The 21,236-nt window shown below is 37.1% G+C and overlaps 1 protein-coding gene across 8 annotated transcripts in view; it reads right to left on the minus strand.

The window, feature by feature from the left end:
• WDR72 (WD repeat domain 72) overlaps positions 1–21,236 on the minus strand; it is a 106,312-nt gene that overhangs the window by 84,682 nt on the left and 394 nt on the right. For 6 of the 8 annotated variants that reach the window (XR_008203661.1, XM_052671591.1, XM_052671586.1 and 3 more), the window contains exons 2-10: positions 11,899–12,060; positions 10,808–10,914; positions 8,040–8,118; positions 6,006–6,177; positions 5,403–5,479; positions 3,929–4,048; positions 2,259–2,404; positions 1,801–1,897; positions 121–262 (exon numbers count right to left, since the gene is read on the minus strand). Coding sequence is in view for 7 of the 8 variants with exons in the window: in XM_052671591.1 (XP_052527551.1) it covers positions 121–262; positions 1,801–1,897; positions 2,259–2,404; positions 3,929–4,048; positions 5,403–5,479; positions 6,006–6,177; positions 8,040–8,118; positions 10,808–10,914; positions 11,899–12,051 (1,093 nt within the window). In the remaining variant the exon portion in view is untranslated. The remainder of the gene's footprint in view (positions 1–120; positions 263–1,800; positions 1,898–2,258; positions 2,405–3,928; positions 4,049–5,402; positions 5,480–6,005; positions 6,178–8,039; positions 8,119–10,807; positions 10,915–11,898; positions 12,061–21,236) is intronic. The other 2 variants (XM_052671593.1, XM_052671590.1) reach the window with 2 other exon arrangements.

Genomic DNA, 21,236 nt, shown 5'->3' on the forward strand with positions numbered 1-21,236 from the left:
AGAGAATCACCACACAGCGGATGGATAAACAGCAATTTTTGCCATTAAGAATTTTCACAAGTTTTCATGATTTGCAGACATAACTAAAGAGTTTGCACTGAGAGCACAGAGTTACCAAACCTTTTGGTGAACCATCAAATGCAGATGCAGGAACATCAGGAACATGCCACAAAGTGATTCTTCCTGAAGCTTCACCGGAAAAAAGAATCTTATAGAAAGGCTCCTTCCTTTCATTCATAAAGCCCATGACAAAAGGGAAACTCTGCCAAAAATAACAGTAAGTCAAACTCCTGATGTGGAAGAGGTGATAAAATAATGCAATAATGAATTTCAAATTCCAAGTTTGAGATCAGAAGACATTGGAAATATCAAAAATCAAACAATACACTCTTCCAGAAAATAAGAAAATAGGAAACTCCAGGTGTATTTCCTGTGAGACATTTTAACTTAGAGCAGGAGTGTACTTTGGAAATTGGTGCTGCTTTTTTGTGTTTTGAAGTCATCCTGGAGTACCACATCAAGACTCCTTCTGGCTGAAATTGAACTGAAAGATGCATGCAGGAGCACAGATGCTGCATTTCAAACACAAAGAGACTTGCCAAAAACAAGCCAGAAAAAAATGCATGCTGAGTAGCATGGATTGAACAATCATCAGCACAGTTTTCCTCTAAAGAGAAGCTTTAATTAATAGTGTCAACACAGCTAGGCTGTATGCTCCTTGAAGACATTTTAATAACATCCCCATAAGCAGGATGCGTTTTATATACAACACTGAAGTTTGGGAGTAAATTTCACAATAAGCAACTCCTTATGCAACTCAGGTTACAATCTAAAGAGATGAGAACAGACTGTCACCAAGGGAGCTGTGTCCTGTAAAACAAATCCACTATAAAAATTATTTAGGTGGTAAATATTTGAGGAAAAATATTAGAAAATAGCAGCAGACATTATTAAAAAATGCACATATTTGGGGGAAGTAAAAAATATGAGCTTCCTTCTGCAACACCCTAGCATTACTAAACCATGCATTTTGGCTATTTCTTTCTTTTTACCAAAAGGTATCTGACCTTTTGGCATCCTTCAGCGGTTATCCCACTTTTGCACGCAACAAAAACAGTTTCTTAAGTCTCTGGCTGCCAACAAAAACAAAAGCTCACTAGAAAAAGCCTATATATTTGAGAAATAGTGAAAAATAGGTATCTATTTGAGATCTACATAAACTGCTTAAAAACCTGTTTAACTTCATTCACTGTAAGTTCTGTCAGTTTGCCCACACTGCAAGAGTTAAATGTATGACGACGACTATGAAGGCTTGATATAACAGTAATCTATATAAGATGTCACTGACTCAAAACCGTTCAAGTCAGGACAGGCATGCACTGAAACATGTATGCATTTCTTACTAGAACAAGAATTAAATAACCTCGTTTTCTTTGCTTGCTTGTTTTTTTGTTTTTTGTTTTTTTTTTTTTAAAGCAGAGGTGAGAGTAAAAGGTTCTAAAGCTATTTTAGAGTGCTTTTAACTTAAAGGAAACCTCTGCTTCTTTATTAAAAAGCAGGAAACACCTGTATCTGAAAATGCAGGATTTCTGAGAAAAAATTAAATAAGCCAGAATTAAAGACAACACTGCGAACATCTCCAACTTTATAAGTAAATACATTCATATGAAGAAACGTCTTCCTTGCAGTTTAAGTCAAAAACCCACACTTACAGCACTTAAATCTTTGTTGCAGTTTTGGAGATTACAAACATACATTGAAGCAGCTTTTGAATCTCACTGTAAATCTTTATGAATTTACCTTATTTTCCTTCACATCAGTAAAGCAGAGTAAATGAGGATAAACAGTTTCTTTCAGCACCTTCGCATCTGCAGGATATGTGCTTTTGGAAAGTCCACTGCATAATTCAGAAAGAAAAGATTTAGAAAGCCTTTTTTTCTTTTTTCTTTTTTTAAAGGAAGGAGAACAGCAACATCTAAGATCCGCAAGTTAAATTAAAAGTTACCAAGCAATTACAAGCGACTTTGTGAAATCACAGCGCCAGCTGCCCAAGTTCTACATGGCTAATCTTATTCCTGTGCCCCCTGCTGTGTCAAACAAAGACTGAGAGCTGTCAAATTCAGGGTAAATCTTTGAGTGCCAAAGTGTTTTTGTTCTGGTTTTTGATCACTTGCAACATGCAGAGATTTTCCATAATAAACCTCCCAAAGTTCATCCTGTACCTGAACTTTTTGTGTGAATTTCCCATTTGAGCCCACCTGTTTAGCAGCTGGTAGATGTAACTGTAACCATCTTCTGTCCAGATGATAAGCCTGTAAGCTGCTAGTACTTCTCCACCAGCAAAGCACTGACCACTCTTACAGAACTCAGTACACAGCAAAGAGAAATCACAGTAATCATAGACCTAAGTCCCAAAAAAGAGTGAAACACAAACAAACAATATTGACACAATCAGATTCATTCAAGCTAGTTTTAGGCAAAGAATCAATGCAAAGAACATTATCTTGACTCTGTAGTTCGACTACTTCTTTTAAAGCCAAAGCAATATTTATAACATTAAACTAGCATAATGTCAGAATCAAACCATACAACAGAAAGATAAACTGAAAAAACAAAAAACACTAAGGGCTTCTGCTATGTTAGAGGATTTTAGATAGAGTTTAGTTTGTTTTGCTTTGTGTTCATTACTAATGTTTACTGGACTGTTAGGTAGAAGCAATGAATTTAGTACATAACAATATGACATTGAAGATTGATACATGCAGTTAATGCTTCTGTTCTTTTTCTTTATGTATTCTTTAACCAATAATCTGCTGATCTCAGCAGATTTTAGGAGAACAGATTTTTCTTTGTTTGTTGAACAACAATTTTTTTTTTTCCACAAATTAATTGAAAGTGAGGAGATTTACTTGGGAGAGTTCTTGTAGCTTTTCTGTTTTTAAGACTAGAAATAAAATAGTAGCTTATTACCTTTGGCCTCCCCATCTTAAACAGAAACTTGGCAAAGCAAGATATGGTCTTTGTCTATGTTCCTAATAGTCTTCTTAGCCACATTCTACAACTTACTCCAATGGCATGAGGAAAACTTTCAGAATGAGAATTATTATGATTTATATGGAGCACAGGACTTTTAGATTATCTGCTCAGTGTTCTCATAACCATAGAAGTGAGTTGAGTCACTAAGGATACATGCGAGTCTCTCTCACGGCACGTGCTACATAACCTTCTATTTAAGCAGTAATATCATGATTATCTTTTCCTTGAGAGGTATATATTTATTAAAACAGAAGTTTAAAATAAGCCACTTGCATATAATCTGCTGTTTGAAGCAGCCATATAGATAAGTACACAAACACTCTAAGAAACATGCATTTTGTGAAAAGCATCACAAGTTTATAAACAGGATATTACTCTATTTTTCCATGCAAAACCTGCCCATTCTGTACAAGAAAATTATCAGTGCTTTTATACAGTTTTTTTTTCCAAAATAGCCCAAGAGGAAACTCAAGAATACCCTACAAAAGCGTTAGACAAAGCTGACTCAGCTCTATGAACTCCAGCTTTCCACACCTCCAGAGGCACCTGAATTAGACATTAATAGTCCAAAATCACCTTCAGAAAAATATCACAACACCAGTTTGATCTTTAATGTACCACAGAGTGTGCTGTAATGCACCCAATGCTCTAAAACTGGGGGATACTGAAAATAATCCCCTTCCTACAGAGCCGATTTAATATCAATCTTTTAAAGCAGGAATACTTAAAATGAAAACCTCAGTAAGACAGTTAAGATAACTGAAGGGAAGACAGCACACATCTGACAATTAGCAAGCACTAATTTTAAGGGAAGCATTTACATGTCAGAATTGATTACATCAGCTTTTCAAGGTTCTTAACAATCAAACAAATATAATGCTCAACAGCATACCTGCCAGCATATGGAAGACACAATCAGAAGGAGCCTTTCTGTGTAAGTGCAAAACCGTATTGCTCGGCAGTTCATACAGTCCAGAGACTTGGACTCCTTTTCACACACATTTTGCCTCTCCTTTGAGCAGCGAAGGAAAAAACAGAGCTGTGATTTATTCCAGACAGCTTAACTTTCACTTTTAGAATAGAAAGAAACTATTGAAAAATCACGTAAAACAACATATATTTCCTAATTAAAAGACTGGAAGACAGAGTTCACAAGCACTGTATAAATAAATTACATTCTGCATGGCTCAGATCTTCATCTATGATTATACTGGAGTTACTTTAATTATTGATTAAATGATTGAAAAATTACATTTTCTGCTTTGAAAGATAACTGCCGGTATCGTAACTTCCCTGAAAAGGAGTATGCTGGTTACAGAATCATTGCACAGTAAGAGGGCAAACCATTCTTTCATTTCACCTCATATTAATATCAATTCAATCCAACAATATTTGTTAAAATTCTATTCTCTAAGCATCTGCAATAACTTGATTTTTACCAACTCCGCTCTCCTCTCTTACAAAGAAAGTCCCAGGCAGTAAAATAAAGGAAGCACATGGTATGGTGCTATGTGCTGATCAGTTCTTACATTCCCCAGAATTTCTACAGTGTAACAGTATTTTTTTCCCCTGGGAATGTTAGAAGGAAGACCCAAAACATTGCAGAACAGTCAAAAACATATCATGTGAACACTTGTACAGTATCAAACTTGACAGACTGTCCTGAGGGGCCTGATCCTATCAATTAACAAGTTGTGCAGTGGCATGCTCTGCAGTTTGTCAAATAAGGCAGTAATGTATTATGGATGCCCCAGAGAAGATTGATGACTTTTTGCCACTTTGATGACAATCCCTAGTACTTAGCTATAATGCTCTCATCTCCTTGCGAAACCAGTCCTCAGAGTTTGACTCCAACCCAGAACACCATTTTTGACTTTTAGCATCTGTGCAAGTCAAATGACTGCTGCTGAGGATACTGACAAAACTCAACAGAAACAGGCAGTCTGAAGATGGGCAAATTGAGCACTTGACGCAGCAAGAGTATTTTCTAAGTGAAGACAGTACTATGAAAAATATTAAAAAGTATAATCTAAAGAATCATTTTGAGAAAAGTAACAAAGATGAAGAGGGAGTACAAAGCGTGGGTTTTTAAGAGCTCATAGCCTAAGGAAACATATGAACACTGCAATGCCATGGCAAAAACTTGCCAATAGCCCAATTAATTCTAAATAGCAGTAGAAGGATGAGTTTTCAGGATTTTGTAGAAACTTAGAGTGTAGCGCCTTCAAAAACAGAAAAAATTAATCAATCTGGATTAAATCATAGTCATAAGATCTTCACTCATTCATATTCTGCTTCAGTGCACCTTCACTTGATGTTATCTTTATGTTTATGTTATTGTTGCAATTGTCATTTCACAAACTGACCTGTATGCTGGTCAAAGATGAAGATAGGTCCCATGCTTTAAGAACTCCAGTTACAGACACGGCAACCAGTGAGTCTTCTGTGAAAAGATAACAAAAGATAATCAGTTTGAAACAGAGTCCAAACCACGCCTAAAAAAAAGAAAAACCTTGGCATAGACACTGGTGTGCTACATAGCACTCCATCTGATGGATTCTACAGGGCACTGTTTAAACGAAATATGAAACAGCTCATTCACACTTAGAAATACAAAGCACACAAGCAAACAGTGAATAATTATTTTGTCCAATCACCTATATTCCAAACAAAGATAAAATAGCAGTTCTGTTCCATAATTTTCCTGATATTACCAAATTAATTTGTACTCATCTCCAAACAAGCTGCTTACAGTCGTAGAGGTCCTTTGTTTTTCTCTTTATGAAACAAAGAATGAAACATGACCAAGGGTATTATAGACACCTTAAGTTCAAACAATGAAACAATGTCTTACATATAAGTGCATTGTACAACATGACGGAATATTTGTTATTCTAGTAAGATCCCACAAGTTATACAGAAATGCTTCATTAAATTCATTGGTCTGTACTAATATCTATGCTGCATACCTTGAATTCTTGCGGAGCGAACAATACACATACAATTTATCCAATCAGAAGACTGAGAAGACAAAGTATGCAGAACATCCAAAGTCTTAGCATCAATAATAAGAACATCTTGATATTCTCCAAAACAAAGAAGCCAGCCTTCACCTCTCATTCGGAATGAGCAATGGTAATACTGTGCAAGTGGAGAGAAGAGAGTCAGCATAACGAGCTCAGGAAATGTGCATGCACATCATTCACATTAAGCATATCACAGAAACATACTCAACACTCTGAATTGCTAAAAATATACAGTGAATTACACACATGAAACGGTAGAAAATATTGGTAGAATTGCAAGTGTTCCACATACATTTATAACAATTTAATAGATGTTTAAATTTCAGAAAAAGGGGACTTAATACTGAAATTGCTATCTGCCCTGTCTAGCAACTAGGATTTTTGAAGTCACTAAAGATGTTGATTTTCATTGCAAATTGCTAAACAGTTTGGTAGTGATTTCTGAGAGCTCATCTCCTCCAAACATCTGATAAAACTTCATTTATCAAGAAGGACAAAGACTGGGGATAAGTTGGGTAAAAATGCAGAGGAATCATATTGAATTTCCAATTATTTTCCAGGAAGAATTTCTACTCCACAAGATATTTTCAGTATAATACTAATTGCCCTCCTGTTCAAGAAACCCATTATTTCTCAAAAATCAAATAAAAAAAGGAAGAACACAGAGCAAAGGGCTTGATAACAGGGCACAGAGTGACTATCTTTTTTCCAGGTGTTTTATATGTTCAAGGATATTTTTCGTACTTCCAGTTTGGGTTAGATAGTTCTCAAAGTATCAGTTAACTAATTCAAGTCTGAAAATAAAGGTTCCATAAATAACTGGGAATAGGATAAGTACACAGAAATGAACAATCAGATGGAGAAATGCTCAGAAACAGGAAGAATTTGTAACTGTTACTCAAATATATAATTGGATAGTCCTCAGTGTATACAATCAATCAGTCCTCTAATGAGAAGATCCCACTTCTCTTAAGATCCCACAAATGGTTAGCAGTTGACCTTGGTGTTAAGTTTCATTGCAAATTGGAAGTATTGTTTGAACTGCTTGACATCTGCCATTTATATTAGAACTATTGATGCTGAACAAAAGGAACATACTAAGCCAGATAATGGCAACCAAAATGTTTTTAAATAATGATGCTAAACCAGAACACACTACAACTCCCAGACAAACATTCTGTATGAAGTGATACTTTTTGAACTCGTCACAGGAGAACAAAAAAGAGAAAAAAGCATAAAAACACTCAAAAAAAAACCCACAGCCAAACAATACCAAAGAACAAAACAATTACTAGTACTTGAAGACTGTATTTTAAGAATTGTTTCTTGTCCTACCTACAGAATTTTCTTTCCTAGGGAAGTTTTGTTCTTAGGTGCTCACATTGTCCTTTTGCCATCTTACTGTGCTAAAATCATAGGCCAAAAAAGTCATTATCTAGTCACAATTGCACTACTTTTAATGGAAAAGTAACACTATTCTGAAAGTATTTGCCTACTTGAAGGAGAAGAACTAAGCTTTTGCCTCTGTTCTTCACAGAAACACACAAATCAGCAGATAATCAGCCAGGTCACATCTGCCTGCTTCTTTGTGAAAGATCTCCAAAACTATTAAAATTTAATAAAGCAATACACAACACAGATCACACCATACTTCAAATACATAATTTTAACAAAGGACAAGAGTAAAGATTACAAGGCAACTTTCTTTCACATCATATTTTTAAAATACATAAATGAGATCGCATTATCGCACTCTAGACACGTGGCTTAATGAGAATCAGTTTGATTTGATTAAGGAATACCAAGTCATAGTTATTTTCTCAGAAGGAATCTAAAAGGAAAAATAACATACAACTAGTATTGCAACGATTTTCTATGAATTATGTTTAGAACTGCATTAGAAAATAATAAAATTAATAGAGGAAAAACTCCTCTTGTAATGAAGGGAGATATTTCATGAGAAGTTTCTATACTTACATAGATTGCTGTATGCCTATAAGGAAGCTTTGTTTTCTCAATGCACAGTCCACTAGTGACATTCCAAACACACATCTCCCTGCCAAAGATAACTTCATATTATTCTCTGTCATTTCTACTCAATTGGATGGAATAATTTTGTGCCAGCAAGTTTTTCTTTAGTGCTGTACTTAAGTGCAGTCTGGTCATTTATGTGGCTTTTTGTTACAGATTACTGGGTATGAAAACGTTGCAGTCATTAGCAGGGCATGACATACAGTATCTGTTGCTTTTTGTTTTGGTAATTACACCCTGCTACCTCGCAGCAAACCTGACTTTAAGGCCAACTCTAGTCTACAACAAATTGTAGGTATACTGCCATTATAGCTTGTCAAAGCGTCACTATAACTATCATTTGTTGGAACGACATCCTCCTGAAAATGATTCATTCAACTGAACTTAAACCACACGTTTTGAAACACATAATGCTGTCATCTGCTGCTGCAGGCTTCAGCTCTAGGGAGAAACTGACGCTCTCAGTGAAGAAGAAACAGTGCCACCATGAGGCTGCTGCCGAAGTCTCTCGGCAACCCTAACGTCAGTTCTACTCGATAACATGCAGGAGCTGTTTTAGAAAGTCTCATCAGCGAGCTTTCCTCCTCACTGAAACATTGGTCAACATGCTACTGAACTAGAGTACAACAGAAAAAAACAACTATTTAAATGTTATAAATGAATTTTTACCTGGCTTGCAGTCATAGCTCAGCAATTAAATAATAATCTCTGCTTCAAATTTTAAATAATTATATCCACGATTTCCCAGATTACATTCAAAGGCATTTTTAATAAGAGGAGTTTTAAACATTAGGGGGAAATATTTTAATATATCAAAAATACTTAGTAACTTGTATTTTAATCTACTCATTAACTTAATTATTTTTTTCACTTTTGCAGGAGTACAATCTATATATGTTCTATGTCAGATTTCATAGAGCAAAAACAATAACTTTTAGTCTTCAGTAATCATTTCAAGGCAGTGAATTACTTCTTGTTTATATCAGAGTGCATGGAATTTTACCACTTCAGGGAAATTGCTATAATACATACAAGCACACACAAATTAGAACAGAAAACAGCTTCAGCATCTGTACACTGCACTTAATTTACTTTGCATATAAAAAAGGAAGAAGGGGTGCAGCACATCGATAATACTGTCCTACAGCACATTCCACAGGCAGACACAGGACGAGTGAAAATTTATGAATAGCAGGGAATTGATGGACTCACAGGCCAGGAAATAGTTCAATTCCATATCTCCTAAAGAGGAGGTTTCCTATTTGTACTTCTCAACTTCATATTGTAACCTTCCAGGGATAAGTAATAAATGTTCTGCATTTACTCAGTATAGAATTTAAGCAAGCAATAGCTCTGTAGTTTGGAAAGTAAGTATTTAAAGCAGATTGAAAACTGTTTAAACCTAGCAATATTCATTCCAAGCAAGCCCTATATGACAGAACCTTCAGAATATGAATGTATGTATCACATCTATTGCAAAAACCTCATTTGTTTCTTAACACATTTTATCACAGCTTTTTTGGAAATAGTATCTTTTCTTCCAATATGATCTGGAAATGATATTGCACCAAGAGAGCTTCAGAATTAAGATGAATGATTGATTCACTTCTTAACTCTTGAACAGAATTATCAGTGAGCAATCAAAAACTGGTTCTGTAGTTCTCCCACCTTTCTTTTCTGATGAATCCTAAAAGCTTAGATTGTCCCACTGGGCAGACAGAGGTAAATAGTTTGATTAAAACACTCGAATCACATTGCTCAGTTAGCCTCTCCTTGCAACCTGAAGTTTGAGAGAGTTAGAGATCCTAGTAGCTGGATGGAAAGGATAAACAATGTTCTCAGTGAGAAAGTAGAACCCTCAAGGCAACAAAAATTGTAGCTTGGAAAGGGCAACAAGTGTTCATCATGGGAGGAGGTTTTAACAGAGCTGCCTTGTTAAGTGAAAAAGGTGAACCTAAGTTGAATGAGGAATATTATCAAGCTTCAAGACAAAGTCTTCTAAGAAAAGTCATTAAGGAAGTAAAAAACTAGCTCTAACTGCTTTCAAAAGCTGAAATCTTCAACAGATAGGCTTCAGATTCCAGCACAAAGGATTATAAAATAACCAAGAAATAAAACCTCTCATATGTCACTCTGGCAGTACTGCAGAAATTAGTTTGATTTAAATAGAGTGCCAAATCACAACAAACATACAAGAAAAGATCAGGAAACTCAAGGGTCATATACTAAGACAGCTGATGCAATTTAAGTAAAGACAAAGAACATTAACACCTTGTATTCAAGAGTTGTTTTTTCTGTGTCTCCAAATGCGGTCACTGAGCAAGCACAACCTGCATCAAGTACATGAGCCTCCTTCCTGATTCAATTCTTGAGATCAAACTCAGGAAGAAAAAAGTCACCATGATATTAAAATTCCGAACCTCCCAGTCCCTCCCTCCACTGTCTGTTATTCTCCATTTGAATGGGGCCTGGCTCTTGAATAACTCATTCTCCTGACTGTTAACTGGTTACCTGAATTTGCCAAGCTCTTTATTGCTTAAGAGATGAATTCTTGGTTAGCCTATTGTATACAAGAAATAGTCATTATCATAATTGCTATTCTTTTTATATAATCAAGAAAGTGGATTAAAAACTTTCTGCCAAATGCAGAATTTGATCTATGTTTGATTTACATTTCATGATTTGAAAAATAAATTGAGTATTCAGTTACCTACCCATTTTCAGTAGCACTTACTACATATGGCTGTTTCTCAAACTCTCTTGCCTTTGCCAAACAAGTTACAGAAGCAGTATGGCCAAAGAGAATTTCTTTAGATGAAATCTAGGAGAATAATACAATGGTTTAACTTAAACAGAGCACTTTATAAACTACGAAGATCAAAAAGCTAGTAAATCCTACTTGTAGACATTACCAGTAATTGACAATGTGCTTTATATTCTTATGTTCTTCAGCTATGTTTCTGAAATATACAGAGATGTGTGCAGATTATGCAAGTTTGCATGCTGCCAATAGGAATTATAGTCTTTAACCACTGTAGTCTGGAAACCTCTCCTGAAAAATTTCTGGAGTGTCAAATGTTATACAGCAGGCAAAGTACAGAACCTCTCTGGCCTACACTATGCTGCAGAAGGAGAAATGGCAAGTGAAGCAGGGAATTGATACAGCAAAGCACTTAAGCATATATTTAATACTGTGTGTTTAAGTAACACCTCTGACTACAATGAGCTTCATCTCATGCAAAGATCATCTTTATAGGAAAAAAGTAGCAGCATAAAAGCATAAACTAAAGTGTCATGTTCAAACTGAAATGGCATAGCAAAATCCAAGAACAGAACCATCACTAAGAACACAGAATAAAATTTTGGAATTGCTTTGATTTCATTCCATTTTCAGAGAGATGGACATGAAATAGAATAGTAGTAACTTGTCAGTAGTTTTGCAGTTTAATTATATCATAATTAAAATATTTCATCTTGAAATGACAGGCCATACTCAACCACTGTATTAAAGAAAAAAGATTTCACAGTATAAGAACTGCAGTAGTTGTATGTTCACTTACAACAATTATAGCACATAATCTCAAAATAACCCATAAGTCAGCAAGCATCTATGAAAATTTTTCTGATGTCTGTAAATTATTGGTTACTTGTACAGGTGCTTTAACATCTACAACTTTGCTTCATAATGTATGGCTTATTATAGGAAACTTATCTTTAATAACTAATTTAAAAGCAAGAGCCTAGGGAATTCCACTGTTGATAGTAAAAGGTAAAACCTCAGTTCATCAATTTAGTAGAAACAAACCTTTAATTCTGATGAAAGATCCCAGAGACATATTTGCCCCTCTTGACTTCCTGTAACAATAGTGTGCTGGTCATCTGTAATCATAATGGCAGTGATGCTGTGAGAGGGAGCAATTCTCCCCCACACTGCCACAGCTGGTATTGATACCCTCATCGCTCCCACCTGAAAACAGAAACAAGTCAAGGTGAGCTGACTGTGAGCCACATGGAACGTAGGAGAAATAATTAAGATAAACAACCACCAAATAAGCAAAACAAAACCACAATAGAAAAACACACAACACACTTGAGGGGGAAAAAAAAAAAAAAACACAACCAAGCAATTCAATCAGCATTTGAAAATGGGAGCTCAGAAAAGCTGATGAATGAGTCTGGCTGTTGCCAATATCTAATTAACGCTTTTATTAATAGCTTGAGAAGAAAGGACAGAGAAAGGCTGCTATTTTAAATCTGTGCTGTGCCAAAAAGGACAAGTACTGTTACAATATAAGCGTAGCCTGCCTAACATAACACGCCTGATCTCTGGTGGGCATATCCCACTCTGTTTTCTTGCTGACTTAGTTTGGTAGTACTACCATACTTCCCCTATCTCCCCCTACCACGGGTGTTAATCATGCTCTGCAGCAAACTATCAGAGCGCAGAAGTTGGCAGGTGAAAATGGGTATCAGTAAAGAGTTTGTGGTTCCTCAAAAGGTAAAGAGGATGAAGAGCAGTGGCTGGAAGGAGAGAATGGATCGAGGGTGGTCAGGAGAGCAGAACCTCCTAGAGACAGAAGCAGCCCAATAGGAAGGTGTGAGGTAGAGACATAGCTGGGAAATGAATTGTTGAACACAACAGTTAATTCATCCTAAATCACATGTGCCTTGTCCCAAAGATTTATCAGCACAATAATTTCAATCACTAGTAAGAAATTGGATCTGTCCAAAATGAATACTGGTCACTACACTCTTGTGAGCTAAGTATGTAAGAAAATATTCCAGTGTACATACAAACAACAGTACTGAATATTTCCTTTTTACAAAATATTTTACTTCTCCACATATAAAATTTGACATTTGTTTGTGTTAGAAACACTTCAGCCCTCTGTACTTCCTTCACTTCAATCAAAATAGTTGCTACCTCATTGCTACCTCAATGATCTCATAAGCATTCTACTGCATTTTTCTTGCCTTCAGGTTCCTGCATTCCAAAGTGTCTAATGTCTTTCTAGAGTACTCCCAACAATGTCTTCAAAATGAAAGCCAGCAAGTAGCAGAACATTATTTGGTACTTCAATAGACAGTTTTACCTAAAGAGCTTCTATTTGTTCTGTTAAGACAAATATTCAGGGAACTTAACACACACAATTTCATCCTTCATCCTTCATCTTATGTGAAAGGACTGGTTGCCAAAGAAAGGCATAGATGAGCAATACCTAGCAGTGTCTTTACATGAAGTATTCCCACAATAAAACACCACGGTCTATCCGAGTCCAACTGCAAACTACTCCAGTGTGTAAAAGCTGCTTCAAGATTCCCCAGTTAAGTGGAGTACCAATACTCTACCCTATGGTGCTCTTTCATTTTTCCAGGAAACCTATACAGATGCTTCAGGAGCATCTATTTATCTCCTTCCCTTTCAGTTTATTAGAAAATAATGTCAAAACATTGTTGCCTGCTTCTAGCTCTTGTCAGGAATGGAGAATGGTGTGAAATGGACTTGTGCCAATCAAACAACTCCACAGAAAACCAGAATTCTCTTAAGCTTTAGTGAAGGCAATTTTGATTCCTACTAGCCCGAGAAAAATGGACAAATAACTGAAGGAGTCTCAGTGAAGAGAAGTGACTGAGCTCAGTGAAGACAGTGACTGAGACAAAGGACTGAAATGGTTGGTATGGCAGTCTATCAAGGCAGGTCAACCTACCATACAATGTCAGCCAGAACATCAAAAGCAGAAGAGGAACCTCAGAAATTAATTACAAGAATTTCTTTGGTAACTCACACATAGCATATTTTCTAATCTCGCTGTGGGTATGCATCAAAATATTTAGAGAAGTAATTGATCTCAGCTTTAGAATGACTTCTCTCAAACTTATTTTTATAAATTTCTGGATATATTAAGTATAATACTTGCTGAACAAGAGTAAAGTCTTTTTCTTTTGCTTAGTGTCCTGAAAAGGAAGGTTTTTTATCCAAAGTATAAAAACATATTTTTAGGTATTGGCTAGACAACAGAACTTCACTATTATTACAATCCTTACAGAATGGTGTCTTCTGAGTTAACTATTGAGTGATAAACCAAATCCTAGCTCTTTAAAGTGTATTTTCTCCTGCATACACATAGCCACTTGTGCCATGTGAATATTCAGTTAGTGTAAAACACTATAGAGCAGCAGATTGCAGGTTCATACTGCATTGAATAAAAACCTTAAGTCATATTTTCATGTGAGAGAAATACAGAATCAAGATCAATACTCTTAGCACACCTAGTGCTGAGCAAGTGGTGTACAGTGGAATTAACTACAAATTGAAAATTAAAATCCCTAGAATTTGTTGTCATTGAACAGGGCTGCTCTGAAAGTAATGCCTCCTATTTGGTTGTGTTGGCCCACAACATCAGAGGCATATGGTGGTGGTGTGGCAGCAGAGGTTGAACCTTCCCACCAATATTCCATTACATTTTGTTGCTGTGACAGATGGCAGCAGAGGGGCAGTCTGATGGAACAACACTGTTTGAAGCGAAGGAGTGGAACTAAATACCCACCTGCAAAAGAAATAGCACTTACTGACATTCAACAATGCTTGCTGTATGTTTATGGAGACCAACCAGTGGATGTGAGCACAGTGAGACAATAGGTGGTGCATTTCAGCAGTAGTAACAAGGATCATGAAATGCAAGCAGTGTTTCGTGCAAAGACTTCTCAATTGTCCTTGCATTCTACAGCAATCTTTGGAACAGAAGGAGTGTTGGGAGGAAGTAAACGACCACCCCAATGACTAACAACGGACCTACAGCGGACCATCACAGTGCTAGCTGACAATGAAGGTAGCCAGATAAGGCTACATGTGTTGAGCAATCACTAGGGGTGGACAGGATGATGAATTTGGGAATGTAGTGAATATGCAATACGTGTGAAAATATAACCTGTTCACAAAAGATCAAATAAAAAAGTTCAAGACAAAGTGCTCAGCAAGTACGGTGATGAGCGGTGTCTTTTGGGATAACAAAGTGATGATTCTTCTGGACTTCCTAGAACACAGACAAACCATCAGCTGTGACTGCCACATCATGATGCTCACTAAGCTGAAATTTTGTGCTTCCAGAGTCAGGCCAGAGAAGTAGATAAATTCTCTCTTGCAACACAATATAGGCCAGACCCCATACGAATTTGAAGACCACGGAACACATTGCCAGTCTTGGCTGGACTATCCTATCACACACACCATATAGTCCAGATTTGGCACCAAGACAGGCCACCTGGGCAACATCTTCCTAGGAGCAACATCATGGTAGCAGCTGTGAAACAGTGGGTCACTCACGCTGCTGCACATTTTCACAAGCATGGCAAACAGGCTCTTGTTTATTGCTGATGAAAATGCATAGCTAAGGGTGGTGTTTATGTTGAAATAGTGTTTTATAGCTGAGGATGCCCTCTATCAAATAGTACTATTGTGCTCTTCGTATCTGTTGTATTTTCCATGAAATAAATAGAAGGCATTACTTTTGGAGCAATCTAAGATAATCCATTTGTACATTTTCAGACCATAACTGTTACGATTTATAAACAGATTACTCTGGACAAATCATTCTAAAATCCTTTATATGTAATTTTTCACACAAACATTTTGCACTTTCGTCCTTGTGTTGTGACTGAAGTGCAAGAGAAACAGAGGGCAAGGCATATGAACTAGCATTAATATTATTGTCCTTAAATCTTCCTCCTCTTCTTAACTTTAAGATCAAGATATTGATGTACAAGATAAAGAGTACTTTGCATAAATGTTTTGACTCTACAAATACCACAGCTGCCCTAGAAATACTGCATGCTTATTTGCACAAATGCGCATATTCACACTTTGTCTGAAAATATTACTTTTATCAAAGGTATGTAGTGAAGCTGATAGCACCTGGAGCAAAATTTCTTACTTTTTAAAAGCAAGTGATTTATCAAACTATTCCTTTAAAGAGGTAAAGCATTTCCACAAAGTCAAATACTGCCCAAGGCATGTCTCGCCTGCATGTAAGCTTATCAGCACATGTTAAATTCCTCCAGCTTTGCCCATTCAAGCATGTCTGATTCACAGTGTTAACTCATAATCCAACTTTAAATCAGGTTCCTCAGTCATGTTCCCATTTCTCTCTGCTTGCAACCTAATCAACTCGTTTGTCCTGCCTTCCTGACTGCCAGAAAGCACTCCCTCATAACCGTAAAAATTTTTTTGTTCTTAGTTAAAAATATACCAGTTCATTCCATCTGTAACGTCACATCTCCACCATCCTGCCCCTACTTTTATGAACACATCTCACCAGAAGCACAGCACAAGCCTCTTAACTTTGAAAGTAATCACAACTTGTACAGCTTAGAGGACTTCAGCTGTACTGCTTTAACAAATGTGGACAATTTATACAGCATCAAAACTTCTCTTTGAGATGCTGAGTACCACTCTTGCTGAAGAGAAGCTGCTATGTATTTAGAAGTCCATTCAAAAACTGTAATGGAGCAGAGAGGAGGGGCTGTGATCTTGGACATCTTCTTAAGCACGTATTCACACCAAGTTCAACAGAAAGTCAATTGTTCTGTTTTGCTCCCCATCAAGTCCAGAGTTTACATTCAGTATTTGGCTCTGCATTTACTTACAGGCAGACCTTGCTCAAAAGCATTAAGGAAGCTTTTAATTAATATGCAGAAAAATATTAAGTATGTGGAAAAATATTAAGTACAGTTATAGGAATCATTTCATTTAAAAAAAAAACAATATTCTGTGTGCAGACTTCAGAATTCATTGGCTCCAGTGCCAATCAAGGTCTTCATAACTAGGAAGTTAACTTGCCTGAGATGTAATCTCAAACTGTTCAAGCAATAAAACAATTGGTTTTGGCTTCTTCTCATGGCTACAGAACATTCCATGATAAAAGCAACCAAACAGGAATTTATAACTTATCTGGGGAAGGAGAAAGACTGCATACATGAAATCAAAGAAAAAAAATCAGGAGCCCTTTCCTTTTACTTATTTTGCATTTCCTAAGCAACCTGCGCTGTCCACATGGTCAGTTGTTGCAAAATCCAGTTACATATGTAATTATCAGAACAGGCAGAAAAAAAAGAATGCAGAAATTGTTACGCAATCGTGGAAGAACAATGAGATGAGAAGCACTTAGCTGTTCGTTTTGGGTTCAAAACTCAAATATTTGGGCAAACTGATTAACAGTAGCTATTGAAATTTTATGAAGGCAACATGCATCTTCAAGTCCATGAAATTCTGTTTGCCCGAGCATTTATAGACCTGATAGTTATATCAAACAGTGCAAGTTGCCCCTTCAGTCTTCTTTAGTTTTATTATAATATTATGGCAAGAAGCTAAGTTTTAATTAGAGACTGATAGGTATTCACAACAAACCCTTATGGATTTCTATTTTTTTGCCTTTATCTGTCATTTTATTAATATTTTAGTTGGTGTAAAAACTTTACTTAAATACTGCATTGACTTGCAGTCCCTACATTCTATATAGCTATGACAACTCTCAGATTTTTTCTTGTCCACAATACAGACCAAGTCCAACTAAGAGGCACAAATACCAAAATATCTTTACAAGGTTTTCTCTCTACTCATGTGACACAATGCTGTATTTGCAAGCTTTCTGACATCACATCAATGCCTGCAATGCTGCTCACAACTTTGCTATAAATTGCTCTTCAGAATGCCATTGTATTTATGAATCTGAACGCAACAATATTTTGCAGTTCATGAAGCTGCAGGGTACAAGCAGGTTTTTATAGGTTTAAGCAATACAGTAAATTAGAAAAGAAAATGAAATGCTGAGAAAGAAACTTAGAATAGAAATTAGAATACAATGGAGATGAAAAGGCTCCAAGGAAGAAGACTGTTCTTTGTCCCACCTCTTCACGTTTTAATACGCTTTTCAAGAACGTGAACCATCACACACCTTTCCCTCTACTTGGCTTTGGAAGCTTCCCCTCATTCTCATTCTGAAGACCCTGGCTGCCACTACACTGCTAGTTTAAGATTTAATGGGACTTATTCTGAGACCTGCCAGGCCTCCACCTTCATCAGCCAGAGGAGTCACTGCTGAGTGACCACCAGATCTCCCCTGGGGTGTGACTGCGCTGCTTTCACAGTCCAGGGGAGCAAGAGCCTGGGACCAGGGATCAATACAACTCATTTTAACTAGCAAGAACCACCTAGTAGTACCTTGTTTGTATTTCTCGAACGAGTGACACAAGAAACACTTATTTCATTCCACACAGTAATTCACCACAATCAGAAGGAGCACAGTAAGGGCAACACCATCACCCAGCTGCTGATTACATCAAAGGTTTGCAGCACAAATTCAATTTTATGATGTTAATCTCAGCCTGCCACTCAGAAATTTTCTCTGAGGGATATGATTTTTTTCTCTGGATTTCATTTTAAGAATGATTTTCTTCTTCAACAATCAATAAAGATATGTTTTCATCAAAAGACTCTATCTTGGCAGAATTCAATTGGCCATTTGAAAAGCTTTTGGTGACACAATATTAATTAAAATAGTTTATGTTGCTCCTAAACTGGAAAATGGGGCAGCAAAAAACCCTCGTGCTGTACACACTGTTATGGGGTACAGTAGAATAACCTTCACCTCCTTGAAGTTAGCACTGCCCCATAACTTATTTTAAGCTTGCTATAAAAGCACTGTGAGACACTTTTTCCAAGCACAAAAAAAAAAAAAAAAAAAATCTTGCAAGACTATAAAATCCCTTTCTCCCACTGTCATTAAATGCTTCAACAACAAAAAATCTTGGATGTGATAGCTGTCTACACTTTCGATAGCCATTAATGCATGTGAGCTAACAAACTTGTTTTTAAATAACATACTGCATATATGCAGTTCATTTGGAAAAAACATACAAGTGCTCAGAGGCATAAAAATGTAATTGGAAAAATTCTATTTGTTTTACTGTCTGCAATTTGACTATTCTAACATCCTATCTAATAGAATAGTTATCTATAAGAAAAGGTTTTGAGCAGTCCTTCAAGTGCGTGAATTCTTGGCCTCTTCTAAAATCTGAAGTGTATAAACAGAATTGCTTAAGTCTTCTGGGGAGTTACTCATTCAAATGGTGAAACGTGTCGCTAAAATGGCTTTAGGAAACTCATTCCTCCCTTCTTACAGGAAAGCCTGTGGGAGAAGACAGCCATCAGCACCTGCAGAAGTTAAGCTTTGATTTCTACAAAGCTACATCTTACTGACATAAAGACATGCTTTAACCTTAACTTTTATAGATGTTATTTGTACATTATGTTTATCTGCAAAGTTTTTTGTTTTTAAGTGCTGCTTCCTTGTAGTAGCAAACAGACAGCTTTGTGGATTTTTCCATTAATTATGAACAACTCTGCTCAGATGAATTAGTGTCTTTTAAGGCATTTAAGATTCCTACATGCATCAAAGGGTCTGCTAAGGTGGTTCCACCTCCAAGTTTGTGACCTACACTCCTAGGAAAACACAGAGTAATGAACTTCAAGTCTGTGTCAAGAAATCTCACAGATAGAAGCCAAAGTCATGCATCACCTACAAGAGCTTCAATGAACTTTCATTTTTATGAAATACCGTATTCTGTAACAAACTAGCCATAACTAAGTCTACAGAATTCATTATTTACACTGCTTTAATACAGAAGAAAATCTAGCAAGGTCAAGACGTTAAGCCTGAAAAACTTAAAACCCCCAAGAGAAAGGCAGCAAATATGCATCAAAGATTGAGTCATTCAGTTTGTCTTCCCTGAGCGACCTTGAAGTCACTGAAGATACATCACCAGAAGGGTGTTGGTCTGGATTCAGCTACACTGTACTCCAGAATGTTGAAATAACAAACAAAATTGGAATCAGATGCTAGAAATAAAACATTTCACCAGCCTTTGGCTTTTATATAGTGATGCAATAATCACTAATTAGTAGCATAAATCAAGCACATCATCATGAAGGTTTCCCACCTGTGACTATTTGAGAACTCTTCACTTTTTCCTTTTGCTCTTCAGGTACTCTTTATCACCAAACAGGTCTGTACACAATGTTCCCTGCTGTGGGGCACACAACTGTTTAGTGTAAACAGCCCTGAATGATTTATAATATACACACAGTCAGACCCATACAAAGACACAGTTTATTATGAAGCAAAACCAAAGTCCGAACCTGACTCAATCCTTTGCAACGCACAGATTGCACTCCTTGTTACAGTACATTTCTAATTTTAACATTTGAAGTGTTTAATGAGAAGCTTGCTCCTGTCACTCCACCAGCCTTGAAAGCAGCACAGACCTCTGGGGCAGAACCAGCTCACACAACAGCAGTTTCTGTAACGGGCATTCCTAAACTTCACATGCCCTTAACAAAGGCATTAGCAGTTTGTTAGTTACAAACATATTCAGGAAACACCACTACATTATGTAATAGAATGATAAAGGCTGGAAAGACCACTAAGATCACAGTCCAACAACCAAGCCACGCCTCTGACTGCTTGAGACCATATCCCTCAGTGCCATATTTATTCTTCCTTGAGTGCCTCCAGGGACAGGGACTCCACCAGCAATTTGGGCAGCTTGTTCTAGCGCCCAGCCACTCTTTCTGAGTTTTTCCTAATATCCAACCTGAACCTCTCCTTAGGGCCATGCCTTCTCATCCTGTCACCGCTACCCAGGAGCAGAGGCTGAGCCCCACAGCACCACAACCTCCTTTCAGGGAGCTGCAATCCAAGCAACGACTGAAGAAAGACCACAGGGTTCTAATTGAGCCCTCTTGATTAACTGAGCAGAATTCCTAACCAGAACCACTGCTAGGAAACAAGGTACAGAAAGTTTATATACATCCCTAGATATTTTGGAATCTGAACACCGACATCAAACATCACAAATTAAGGTTTAAATACAACACAAACATAGAGCCGTTGCTGACAGATACGCAGACAGGCCAAAACCAAATACAAAATAACAGTTAAAAGAAAAAGCAAGCTCCCCAGCCGGCCAGTGGAAGGAGGAGGGTGGCAGAGGCCGCGCACGGCGGATCTCGCCCTGCCCACCTCGAGCCCCGCGCGGGGCTGCAGAAGCAAAGGCTCGGGCACAGCGCGCGCCTCGCCTGGCGCCGCG

Source organism: Tympanuchus pallidicinctus, unplaced genomic scaffold, assembly GCF_026119805.1.
Source record: "Tympanuchus pallidicinctus isolate F22 unplaced genomic scaffold, pur_lepc_1.0 scaffold12, whole genome shotgun sequence".
In the NCBI taxonomy this organism is placed as follows: Eukaryota; Metazoa; Chordata; class Aves; order Galliformes; family Phasianidae; genus Tympanuchus; species Tympanuchus pallidicinctus.